Source organism: Bombina bombina, chromosome 4, assembly GCF_027579735.1.
Source record: "Bombina bombina isolate aBomBom1 chromosome 4, aBomBom1.pri, whole genome shotgun sequence".
Classification (NCBI taxonomy): domain Eukaryota; kingdom Metazoa; phylum Chordata; class Amphibia; order Anura; family Bombinatoridae; genus Bombina; species Bombina bombina.
This window is the reverse complement of record NC_069502.1, coordinates 1047717126-1047730605: the sequence shown is the minus strand read 5'-3', so window position 1 is coordinate 1047730605 and position 13480 is coordinate 1047717126. Positions and strand designations below refer to the sequence as shown.

Here is a 13480-nt window from a genome sequence, read left to right as displayed (position 1 = left end):
TCATCACCCCCGGAAGACACAGGTAACATATAAAGCACACTGCCATGTATCAAGTTCATTTCTGAATCTGCTGTTCTATCCTATCAGATTTCTTGTGGATGAAACTCTAAAAAAAAAATCTGTGATTACCACCACCCACCCAAGCACTTAAAGCAAATATCATCACATAAAATTATCATATTATAATGTATTGATTTACTCTTGACAATCTGTAATTTTTAGCAATTATAATCACAATGGGGGAACCGTGTTATGTGACCCTAATACACAAAAAATGCTAGCTTATTGATCACATGGTAAATAGTATAATTTGGTCTCAAAGCATGCTGGGTAATCCCCTTTTGTGAGACTAAAAAATGATTTCATGTTTGTTTATCAGTTTTGGAAATTTATTTTCTGTAGTCTGTTTTTCCCAAATTTTTAGTTTATGATATATTTATTGTGCTATCAATGATTAGAATAGTATTTCTTGGTGGGGTTACTGGGCAGCGGCCATCTCTGGTTGCATTATTATGTGTCTCCAGCTTTCGAGATATATCAACAGAAAATCATCTTTTACTGCCACCGTCCTGCCGTGAATTTTCTAGAGCTTGAATTAGAGGAGATTTATCTATTGAATGAAGATAATATTAAAGGGACATTTTTTCACCAATTTTCATATAACTGCATGTAGGGCTGCCATCAGGGGGTGACAGGGGTGACTCCTGTCAGGGGCCCAATGGGCCAAGGGGGCCCCATGAGGCAAGAACTTAAAAAAAAACAAAAAAACTTTTCTTTTTTTAATTTTGGCAGCCACCAGTGGGTACTACAGCAGAGTGCTAATTGAGAATGGGAAATGTTATTACAAGGAGTAAAGTGTTAGCATTTGAGAGGATTTCTGAGTGTGCACTAAACCACTATGTACAGTGTGAGACAGACACTTTGTTTGTACAGTGTGTACCTGAGTCAGATGGCAGATCACTTTCATTTGCAGAGGAGGTAGGACTTAGCAAATGTTTTTTATTTCTTTGTGCAATTTCGGATTGTAACTTCAGTGTGGTAGTAGTTGTATGGTGGGGCCAGGGGTCCATAAAAACACATTTTTTTAGCAGCAGTGTATTTATGATTGTTTGACAATGCTGTAGAAATTCTATATTTAAAACCATGCAGAAATGTTTCCTCCTCAATACACAAATGGTTATATATATACAGTGTTTGAAATGAGACAGGTTAACTTAAAACTGTTCAGTTTACACTACAGCTGACTTAATTTTGAAATACATACGAACAAGCCTAAATCCTGCATTTAACCAGATCTAATGGTATGAGTACCACAGCTTATGGTTCCACCAAGACCATATAGAGTACAGCATTTTCAAAATCCATAAGTACAGCTGGGGAAAAAACAAACAAACATATGTCAACCTTTTAAAATTACTTTTCTTTATCTAGCCATCTACCCAGATCATTAATGTACAATTTTGAATTCATAGAATTATTTTTGTTTGCACATTTTCAAATATGATTCTTTGAAAAGTGATCTCTTAATTTCTGCAATTTTTTATCATGCATGTCTCACACTGTTGATTTAGGGGATGCAAGGTGCATAAATGTCTCCTCCTGTGAGTGTTTCTGTGGGTGTCTGTGTTTATGTCTTTGTGCTTTGGTTTGTCGCTCTATGAGTGTGTATGTATTTTTTTTCTGTGGGTCTCTCTGTGAGGTTGGGTGTGTATGTCTTTGTGCATTTTCTGTGGATGTCTGTGAGGGTGTGTGCATATGTCTGAGCTTTTTCTATGGGTGTGTGTATGTTTGTCTGTGTATTTTCTCTGGATGCCTCTGTGAGGGTGGGTGTGTGTATGTATGTCTGTGTTTTCTGTGGATGTCTCTGTGAGGGTGTGTGTTTTCTGTGGGTGTCTCTGTAAGGGTGTGTGTATGTATGTCTTTCTGTGTTTTATGTGGTTGTCTGTGTGTGTGTCTTTGTGTGTTTTCTGTGGGTGTCTCTGTGTGTGTGTGTATGTCTTTGTGTGTTTGCTGAGGCTGTCTCTGTCGGTGTTTCTTTGGGTGTATATGCAAGTTTGAATTTGTGTGTGTGTGTGTGTGTGTCTATTGTCTGTTCCTTTTTAGAACATTTTGACCTTACTACTGATTATTCACATCTTTCTACAGACTTTGGCCTCTATTTATCAAAGTCTGACGGACCTGATCCGACAGTGTGGATCAGGTCTGCCAGACCTCGCTGAATACGGAGAGCAATACGCTCTCCGTATTCAGCATTGCACCAGCAGCTCACAAGAGCTGCTGGTGCAACACCGCCCCCTGCAGAATCGCGGCCAATCAAGCAGGGGGGTGTCAATCAACCCAATTGTACTCGAATTGCAGCGATGTCTGTCTGCCTGCTCAGAGCAGGCGGACAGGGTTATGGAGCAGCAGTCTGTAGACCACTGCTTCATAACTGGTGTTTCTGGCGAGCCAAAAACGGGGCTTCAAGCTCCATTCGGAGCTTGATAGGCCCCTTTGAGACTAACAAGACCTTTCCGGAAGTCACCAATCCACAATTTAACCTTTAAATTATTGTTTAGGCAGTTCAGGGCCCTTCCTTTCAGCCACTGCATGCTGTTGTCATTTAGTTGGCATCTACTGTACCTTTACAAAAAGATAATCAGAACTCCATATTTTGTTTTCTAAATCTCCTTTTTTTTACAAAACTGTAGTCTACCTCATTACTTGTCAGGTCAATGTAAACAAGTGCTGAGTGTCTGTTTGGGTGTCTGTGTCTGAGTGTGTTTCTTTGCGTGTCTGCTAGAGTGTCTATATGTGAATCCTTATGTGTGAGTGTGTGTGTGTTTCAGTGTATGAGTTTGTCTGTGTGTGTGTATGTTACTACCTTTACAACATTTCCAAGTTTATGTTTAAATCTTTTATTAGTTTTATTAGTTTTACAGATAAATAAAGCAATATAACAAATCAGTAAGGCATATCTATATAGATATGTGCATAACCATAAGTCCTGACATCTCCACAAATATCCTTCTTCTAATAAAGACATCTATTCAAGACCTATTATCTAAATATCGATATGCATCAGTATACACAATTATTAAAAAAAAAAAAAAAATTAAAAAGAAAGAAAAAAACAAAAACAAAAAGAAAAAGGGGGGGGGGGGAAGAAATAAAGAAAACGAAGAAACAGAGGGTAAGAAGAAAACGAAAAAGGAAGAAGAAGAGAACCCGAAGACTCAGTGGGACTCCCTCTATCACTATCCAGCTCATAGGTTTATTATCACTTATCTTCCTTATGTGGGATATCTGAGAGAACAAGAGTATAGTGGGGAGAAGCGGGGTAGGGAGCGCAGGATCGACATAGGACAGGGGTAAGTTAGAGTAGTGTAGGACTCTCGGGCTCCCCCCACCCTCCCCCCCCCCGATCATTGCAGCTTATGGGTCCTGTATCGCTAATGAATCTCAGCGGAGACTAAGTAGCTAAGTCATTGTTAAGTGTCCAGTAAAACCAGACTCTCTCAAACTGGGTTTGAGTATATAATATTGTAGAAGCTGCTTCATACATACGGTACGTCAGGTTCAATTTATTCCTCACCTCCTCCCATGCTGGGGCCCTCATTTTCCAGTATCTTGCGATACACATTCTAGTGACCGTACACGCTATCTTGATAAATGTATTTATCTGTTTGTTGTATTGTGGTAACGGTTCATGTAGTAGAGCCTGTATCGGTTTTAGTAATATTTGTTCCTCCAAGATCACCCCTAGGAGGGAGGACAACCGAGCCCAAATAGGCTGTATTATGGGGCAGTCCCACCACATGTGAAGGTATGAACCTACTTCTCCACATCCTCTGTAACAGAGTCTATTATTTGTGTTGGTCATATGATATGTTCTAGTCGGGATCAGGTACCATCTATAGATGGTCTTAATGGTATTTTCTCTTAAGTCGGCACTAAGGAGGCCAGCGCACGCCGACTGTAGAATCTCATCCCACTCTTTTTTAAGTTTATGTATGTTTAAATCTTTTTCCCAACTTAAGATTATTGAGGGTTTTGTGGAATTATTTTGGGATTGAATCTCCACATACAGTTTAGATATCGTCTTTTTAGGTCTGTGAGCTAAGTTCATTAAAGACTCTGTGAGTGAAAAGGTGTGGGTCCCAGCTAGTCTAATGTAGTGTTGAATAGCGGAATTGACTTGGAGATATTGAAACCACAGCAACCTTTGAGGTGTTATTTGGGTTTGGATTTGTATGAATGTCTTAGGCTTACCCCCTTCCAACCAATCTGCGACCCTGTAAAGTCCCTTATTTGCCCATTTATCCACCATCAGCTGGGTGTCAGAAGTGAAGAGATATCTAATTGGGCGCATGGTCGATTGAGTGGGAGACAGTTTAAGTTGTTTACTTACTAGGGACCATAAGTGTGTGGTGTGGTCATTGATATGTGAGCGATATCTAATTTGTGATATGTCTGTCGATTGTTTGCACCACAATATATCATCCGTGTGAGTGGATCCCCTTAGGTCTGCTTCTAGCTTGGGCCAGAGGACTAGTTTTTCCCTTCCTCCCACAAGCAATGTTTGTGCCAATCTCGCCGCTTTGTAATAGTCAACTAAATTGGGAGCCCCTATTCCTCCTAGACTTTTATGTTTTGTTATGAGTGAGGATGAAATCCTAGCCATTTTCTTCCCCCTAATAAATGTCAAGATTTCCCCCTGCATTTTTTTCAAGTCTGAGATCGGGACCTCAATGGGGAGCGTCCTGAATAAGTATAGCAGCCGGGGCAAAATCGTCATCTTTACAGATGCAAGCCTGCCCATCCATGAGAATGGATGCAGCTTCCACCCAGTCAGGTCTCTCCTGATGTTTTTATATATGACTACATAATTATGTTTGTATAATTGATTGACTAGTGGGGTTAAGTAGATCCCCAAGTACTTAAGAGAGTGTGCAGGCCACTTCATATCAAAGTTGGCTTCAATGAGTTTTTTTGTGTGTGATGGGAGTCCTAGTGATAATGCCTCACACTTGTCATGGTTAATTTTGTATCCTGAAATTTGGGAAAATTCTTCTAAGATTTTGTACAGATTGGGTAGGGAGATTAGTGGTCTAGTCAGTGTGAGCAAGATGTCGTCTGCAAATAGTGTTAGTTTATATTCCTGGTCCCCTATCGTTACTCCCGAGATATCTAGTGTCTGTCTAATTTTGGCTGCCAGTGGTTCTATGCACAATGCAAAAATGAGGGGTGACAGGGGGCAACCCTGTCTTGTACCATTTAGGATAGGGAAAGATTTCGATTTATATCCTGATATGGATACCTGGGCCGTTGGTGTAGAGTAGATCTTTCTCATAGCGGTAACAAAAGATCCCTGAAATCCCATCCGATGTAGAACTGCCATCATAAATCTCCAATCTATTCTATCAAATGCCTTCTCTGCGTCTAACGAGAGAAGCAGAGAAGGCATCTTGGTTTTTCCCACATATTCTATGATATTGATTAACCTACGAACATTATCTGGTGCCTCCCTGTCTGTAACAAATCCCACCTGGTCCATGTGGATCAATTTTGGTAAGATAAGTTTAAGGCGATTAGCTAATATTTTAGTAAGGATCTTTAGATCTTGATTAATGAGTGAGATGGGGCGATAACTGGAACAGAGCTTGTGATTTTTCCCTGGCTTTGGTATCACCACAATCCTTGCCTGCAAAAGGTCTTCTGGAATATCATGTCCCTCCAGAACACAGTTACAGAAGTCTGTAAGATGGGGTACCAATATTCCCCTAAATGTTTTATAGTACTCACTAGCAAATCCATCTGGGCCTGCCGCTTTCCCTGACTTAAGGTCTTTGATAACCCTGAGAACTTCTATATTAGTTATGGGGGTATTCAAGCTATCTAGGTCTTCCTGTGAAAGGGAGTCTAGTTTGGTTTCCTCTAAAAATTTCTCGCTTTGAAAAGCTACCTGTTGTGAGTGTATTACTTTGTTTCCATCATACAGTTTCCCATAGAAATCTGCAAAGGCATTCACTATTTGTTGTGGGTGAGAAACTAAGGTGCCACATGGAAGCATTATAGATAATACCGAGGATGCCTTGCATCTCTCCCTGAGTTTGTGAGCCAGAAACTTGTCCGGTTTGTTCGAGTAAATATAGTATTGTGTGTTAAGTCTCTGGATCGCTCTCATTGAGTGGTCATTTAGAAGTTTGGCTAGGTATGTTCGTTTGGATTCTAGCATGGGTAGTAATTCCTGCCTGCCAGTCAGTCTATGTCGAGTCTCCAGGTCTTGTATTTCGTTATGAAGTTGTGAAAGTAGGGTCTTATTTTGTTTGTTGCGTATTGCTTTTTCCCTAATAAGTAGCCCTCTTAGGTATGTTTTATGTGCTGCCCATGGGGAAATGGGGTTTGATGTAGACCCTTTGTTAATATCCCAAAATTCTGTAAGTGACGTATGAAGTCTCTCCCCTATCAGTGGATCCTTGATAAGTAGTGGATTGTAGGTCCATGTTCGTGTTCTCAAAGTATCAACAAAACCTTCTAGGTGTAGAGTGAGGACAGAGTGATCTGACCAGACACAGGGATGAATCTTAGAATTACCATATAGTGGTTGCAATATTTGGCTTGTATATATGTAATCTATTCTCGTGTATTGTTTATGAGCTGAAGAATAAAAGGTTGTGTCTGATGTTTGGCCATATAGTGTGGACCAAGAATCTATGAGTGAGTGTGGGGTCAAGTGTTCCTTTATGGCATTAACTATTCTATTGTGTCTAAGCTGTTTGGGAGATAGTTTGGTACCTTTATCAGTATGTTTATTCATTGTTATATTGAAGTCTCCCGCTACTATTAATTTGTGTTGGGACCAGTTGGTAAGTAAATCAGAGATATTCTGAAAAAACGAGTGTTGGTTTTCGTTTGGTGCGTAGATATTGCACAGAACCACTTCCGTGTCTTGAAGACGTCCTTTGACTAATAAATATCTACCGTCTTTGTCTGCTATGGTGGATTCATGGTCAAAAAGTAAGCTAGAATGGATCAATTTCGAAACTCCCCTTTTTTTTGAATCTGTAGTCGCGTGGTAGTGTTGTGTAAAATGTTTGGCCCAATATTTTGGGATAATAGCTTGTGTAAAGTGGGTTTCTTGGAGAAATATAATATTTGCTCCCAAGTGTTGGTATTGATTCATAGCAGTGCACCTTTTTACATTAGTATTTAACCCTCGAACGTTATGGGATATCAACTGAATTTGTGGTATCATGGGAGTGTTGTGTTAAGGGTGTGTGACATTACCAGACCATCTATGAGCCGCTGTGGTTTCTCTGTGGTTGCATGAGTCTCCTCGTCAAGAGGGGGAGTGTGGTTGTTTCTTTGAGAAGGGGGGTGAAGGTAAGCCCCAGAGCCCTTGGGAGGTGAATAAGAAAAAGTTAGAGCAAGAGAATAGTACAGTTGATAAAAGAAACAAAAAAATAGACAATGACATAAAAATAACACAAGCTTATGCCCGTCTCGCGGGTCCTTTACCAGCACAGAATCTAACATTCCTATGCTAATGAGAGGGTTGCCTGCATATTAATATATCTAGCTTTGACAAGTCAGCATAATATAAACTTTTTAAACTCTGTGTAACAATAAACATTATAACAACAAATTTGTTCAGTCCTTATCAGGGATAGCTTTCCCTTATGTAGTCTTTATAGGATCCCAGCCTAAGAGACAGGGGGATGAGCACAATCAGCAAAAAGTCAACACATCAAGAGATTGTTTTCTCCCGTACTCCCGGGTAATCTTTATATGAAGACCTCTTGGGTTTGGAGAGGTAATTCTGTCGTAAAGGACTTCCATTTGTCCTGGCGGTGAAGTTTTGGAAATCTTATTTCTTTGTGCCTCTTCGGGTCACTTTTGTCCATTTGGTTTGTCTGGGGGGGCCTGCTAATTTTGATGAGTGGTCATCTGTGGGGATGAGGGGGGACTCTAGTCCTAGGAGCTTACAAGTTTGGTTGATTTCTTCTGGTTCATGTATTGTAATGGTTTTATTGTCTTTCAAGATATATAAAGCAAAGGGAAATCCCCATTTATACTTAACTTGATGTTTTCTCAGAAGAGAGGTGAGTGGTCTCAATGAGCTTCGTCTTTGAAGTGTTCGGAGGCTGAGGTTCTGAAAAAATTGTATTACCGTCCCTTGAAATTTGAACGTTGGCTTGTTCCTGGAGGCTTGAAGAATCTTTTCTTTATCTTGGAAAAACGACATCTTGATTATGATGTCTCTGGGTGGTGCCTCTCCTCTGGGCTTTGCCTTTAATGCCCTGTGTGCCCTCTGTATGTCATATTCTGATTCCTCTGATTCTCCGGTTATATTGTGAAATAGCTGTTGTAAATATGTCGGTAGATCTGAGCTAGCAATAGATTCTGGGACTCCCTTCAGTCTAATATTGTTTCTGCGAGATCTATTTTCTAGATCATCAACCTTATCCTGCAGATCCGTGATGGATTGTTGTTGTGTTTGAATGGTTTGAGAGGACGCTGCTAATTCTTCTGTAATAGTGTCATTTTGCTCTTCCAGGGCGTCTATTCTGCCTCCTAAATCAGCTAGGTCAGATCGTATATCTGTGAGACTAGTAGTTACAGCGTTATGCATAGTGTCCATTTTTTCCCATAACTTTTCAAAGTTGGTAGCGAAATCTTGCTTAGAAATTAAATTTTTAAGGTCAGCTTTTGTCGCCGGATGTTTGTCCACATCTGTAATGGAGGGTGCAGATTCAGTTTCTGAGTCTCCTGTGTCCTCCATTGCTAGTGATTCTAAATTCTTAGATTGTTTAGAGGGTTTAAAAAAGGAGCTCACTGTTGTAGATTTGTGTAACTTTTCTCCTCTAGGTGGTCTCCTAGCTGACATAATAGCCAAGATAGAGAAGAGGGGAAAGAAAAGACCCACTCAGGGACAGCAAATTCCCAGGTTCAGAGTCCCCAGTACAAATTGGTGTGCGCAAGGGTTAGTTAGTGGAAGTAGATGAGAGGGTAAGACAGCTTAATTCAATTATACCTTCACAGTTGTATGAGTTAATTAAATCTGCAGCACCTGTCGTGTATCCAAGTTGTTTCTCCCCTCTGCATGTCTTTTATCCTTTTCAGCACCGTTACACTGCAGAGTAATTGCGCCTTTTCCAGGCCTCCATAGACTATAATGGTTGAAGCTATTTAGCGACTTTACCCAGGGTATAGATTATCAGCCTCTTTTCCTTCCTTTATATATCCTTTTGTCTGTCAGTAGCTTTTATGGTAGGAATATCCCCATCCCCACTTAGGTGTCAGTTGTGCCCCCTCGCCTTCTCCAATATTAATATGGCGGCTCCATATGTTACTGCGTGAAATCACAAGACCCTGCACTCACTTCACCTGTCTAGCCGCTTCATGTAGCTATCTTTTCGCCCCCTAGGCTTTTCAATAATATGTTGTGTGTCGCGGTCTTCACCCGCTCTGCCCCATTATATCCGTCCGCTTTCGCGGCCTACCTGAGAGTCCCGTTAGGATCGAGGGGGAGCGGCTCCAGAGTCTTTCCGGCGCTCAATGCGCCTCACGGGTGTAGCTCGTTATGGTTGACGGCTCTTCTAGATGTGAGTCGCTGGGAGAGGTTGCAGGGTATGAAGCGTCTCCGTTGAGAGAGATGAGTTGGGCTACCGGGATCTGCGCCTTCTTCCCTGCATGTTGTTTTGGCGCGAATATCTTCACTGCGATATTAAAGTGTATAATGCGTTCCTGAATTGTGCAAGTCTCACATATTTCTCTTGTGTCAGTTCAGACACTCTTGCAGCTTTAGTCTTGTAGTCTTGGCTTGCAATATATTATTATTATACCGGCTTTTCAATGTTTGCAGTACAGAGCTTGGGAACTAAGCAGCCATCACCAAGCTCAGTCAGGCTCCGCCCCCCCCATTTCCAAGTTTAAATAGACACTTAAGAATAAAATGCACATACGTTTTAGTCACTTGGTCAAAAATTGCACATGTCAAAAGAGGGGGGGTGCTGATCAATGGTTAAGTCAGGGGCCCCAAAATTTCTAGTGACGGCCCTGACTGCATGTAATAGACAGTATAAAACCTTTTTTAAACCGTACTTAAAAGCTCCTAATTTAACACTTTTAATAAGTTTAGGCTGGGACACCCACCAAAATGGACTAAGAAAGCAGGAAAAGCAGACACTCCCCCCTCCCCTGCATATGAAAAGACCCATTATACAAACAGAAGCAATCTAAAGTCTGTATACATCAGTATACATCTAAAACTTTGGGGCTTGGTTAGGAGTCTGAAAATCAGCACAATATTATTTAAAATAAGCAAAACTATAATTTTTTTTCAAAATCACCACCAGATGCGCTATTTAAATGGATCATCTACAAAACATTTATGCAAAGAAAAAAATCTAACGTACCATGTTCCTTTAATGGGCTAGCTTTAATTGAGGCTGGGGCCTCTCGGCGGTGTTCCTTAAGATATCCACTGTATGGCAGTTCCTGGAGTGCGCTGTCTAAATGCATTTTACTGCTTGCTACCTACCTTTACTTGAATTAAGCAAGTTAATATTTTGACTGACCTCAGAAATCTGCTGAAAGTCTATCACACTGCTTTTATAGATAAATATATGTACGGAAAAATACATTTAACCCTTCCATTATTATTGCTCCCGATGATGACACCACAGTGAGCCATATTAACAAGATGCAGGAGGATAGTGGAGCGTTGGGGCCTCAGCTCTTGCTTCACCTTGTACTTCTGAAGTTAGTGCAAAGGGCAGAGGAAAGCTTCACGGAGTTCAGAATGGGCGACAAACATATATCCCCACGAAGACATCAACACTGTGAGTTGTGTTGCTACCGAGCAGAGTAAGGGCGCTATAACAATTGCTCATATAGTGGTCTCATTCAGGGATTCTGCTCAGCAAACTGGAGCTACACTTTTGCACACATTGACTCTGCTAAAATTTGTCATGTTATACCCCTGTCAAGACAGTGGTGCAGCTGCACCGAATGCTCCAGAGCCAAAATAGTGTTCACTGTTTGCTTAAAGTCCTTTTATTCTGAGAGACTTTGTTGCTCTGTGAGGCAATATTGCAGCTTTGAAGGCCACTCATTTGGAGATGAGAACTCAGAGCCATGGACTCCATGTGGTTGCTTAATTTGTATGAGTTTGATATCAATATGTTTAATAGTATATCCTACTAGTCTGTTTCCTAAGATATGTTCTGGTTCAATATTTGTATAACTCTCACTTGTTTAGGATATCACTGCTTCTATTTTAGCTGATATATGTGCCATTTTATTTGCTCTATTTTAGGTACTTATTTTCATGGAGCCTGTTTTGTCCATTGGAGACCTAGTAAGGTTGTCATTATGGTTAGTTCTCTACCTATCTGTTACTCTTTAATTCTTATTAATCTATCTTGAAGCTATAGATTTATATTAGCCATTTTGACACTGACCACCTCAGATATGTTTTATTATTGGCCAGGGGATGAGTATCACATTCATTCTAGTAATAAGTGAACTGTGAATCAGCACGAGTATTTGTAATCTAAAGATGCAAAGATCTTATTGAACAATAAATAGTCTGTTTGATAAAAGGTGTTTTTTTTTCTCGCCCCATCGTATATTGGTCAAAAACCTATATCTGATTATTCTGGCTTATTCCCTTTTTCTAAGTCAAATTGTATGTACTTTTAGAGGTGGTCTTCCTTATGAGCTGTCCATAGGCTTATGTTCTATTTAAATAGGAACAGCTGTTCTTTTTTTATTTCTATGTACGTGCTTTGGTAACATAAATGTTTACCAGAAGATCAGTCTGTTTCAAACCTACATTATAATAACAAGCATGTGAGTTGCATACCTAGATTAAAGGGACATTACGGTCAACATTTAACTGCACATGGGTGAATTAAATCTTTGAATAGAAACATAATTGCAAAATACATGTACTGGCAAAAATGCTTCTAGCAAAAGTCATCACTGTTTTAGTGTTAACATTTTTCTCTGCACGTGCATGTGAAGCTTTGCTAGATATTCTCAGTGCACCAGCTTTTTAAATATTGCAGCTGTTCAGAGCACCAGTGGGGCTTGTATCATGTTGGCAATTAACAAATTGAGTGATTACCATATGGTAGAAGCACCTTAGGCTCTCTGAGCAAGTGCTGTGATTAAAATGCTGGTGCACAGTGCATATTTAAATACGCCTTTGAAACAGCTATGGCTTTTAATAGAAGCATTTTTGCTAATACATGTATATTACAAAAATGTTTCTATTCAAAACTGAAATTCATCAATGTAGAATCCAATTTTGGCTGGAATGTCCCTTTAATGGAGAGTATTCTAGCCTTGGTGACCGAGTAATGTAGATTTTTATTAAAGACAAGAGGAGAGTATTTTGCATTCAGTTCTTTATTTACAGAATCCCAACAGCAACAAAGACAGAGTGACATTGCAGGAAGAAAATAAACAACCTATTAGATCACATCACTATGTATCAAACTCCCGGAACACTGTCTCTACTTCCTCTTTTCTTTGCAATGCCATCACCCAGTAGAAAGAGGAGATCAGAAACCAATCAAAACACAAAATCCTCATAGATCAAACTTGAAAATGAGAATCAGAATAAATCTCGAACATAAACGCCCTAAGGAACAGATGAACAGACATAGCAAGAAATCTAGGAATCCCATGCTGGAATTTTCATTTAGCAGCTGCATACACAAACCAGGAAATCTATGAAGCTTGCACTGAAAGAATAAATGCAATAGATAAGTCATATGAACTGTAAGATGCCAGAGGCTCTCCAGCAATAACAACAGCAAGGAATAGTAAATAAAATAGGAACAGAATAAAAACAAAATGATACTTCTCAGGTATATGTTATCTTGGAGGGTCCGTTAAAAGGTACCATAGGGAGGGGAAATACTCGCCTCCTGTCTGTAATAAATTCTAGATTACGCAGTAGCCAAGGAGTGAGCTAATTTATAAAGGGCCTGCATATTATCTAAGGCTTGCAAACACCCAGAGATGTTTAGGATGTGGGGATAAGTGATAGGGTAGTTACCGTATCAGATTATAGGACCATGGACAATTCTTAAAGTGATAGGAAAGACAAAATTAAACTTGCATGAATCAGATAGAAGTGAATTTAAAAGTGTCTTAAAATGACATGCTCTATTTTCAAATGTGCTTCGTTTTTTTTGGTATCCCTTGTTGAAAAAAAAAGCACACATCCTACACTAGTGGGAGCTAGCTGCTGATTGGTGCCTGCACATTTTTGTCTCTTGTGATTGGCTAGCTAGATGTGTTCATCCAGCTGTCAGTAGTGCAATGCTGCTCATTCAGCAAAGGATAACAAGAGAATGAAGCAAATTTGATAATAGAAGTAAATTGGAAAGTTGTTTAAAATTGTATGTTTTATCTGAATCAAGAAAGAAAATGTTGGGGTTTCCTGTCCATTTAAGTTCTGTACTTTGACCTCCACAGCTAA

General features: G+C 39.9%; 1 protein-coding gene across 3 annotated transcripts in view; it reads left to right on the top strand.

Moving 5' to 3' along the window:
• Window positions 1-13480, top strand: part of SHLD1 (shieldin complex subunit 1) — a 349116-nt gene that overhangs the window by 18099 nt on the left and 317537 nt on the right. For all 3 annotated transcript variants that reach the window (XM_053712181.1, XM_053712182.1, XM_053712180.1), the window contains one exon: window positions 1-22. This exon is cut by the window's left edge and continues 155 nt beyond it. In XM_053712181.1, coding sequence (XP_053568156.1) covers window positions 1-22 — 22 coding nt within the window. The remainder of the gene's footprint in view (window positions 23-13480) is intronic.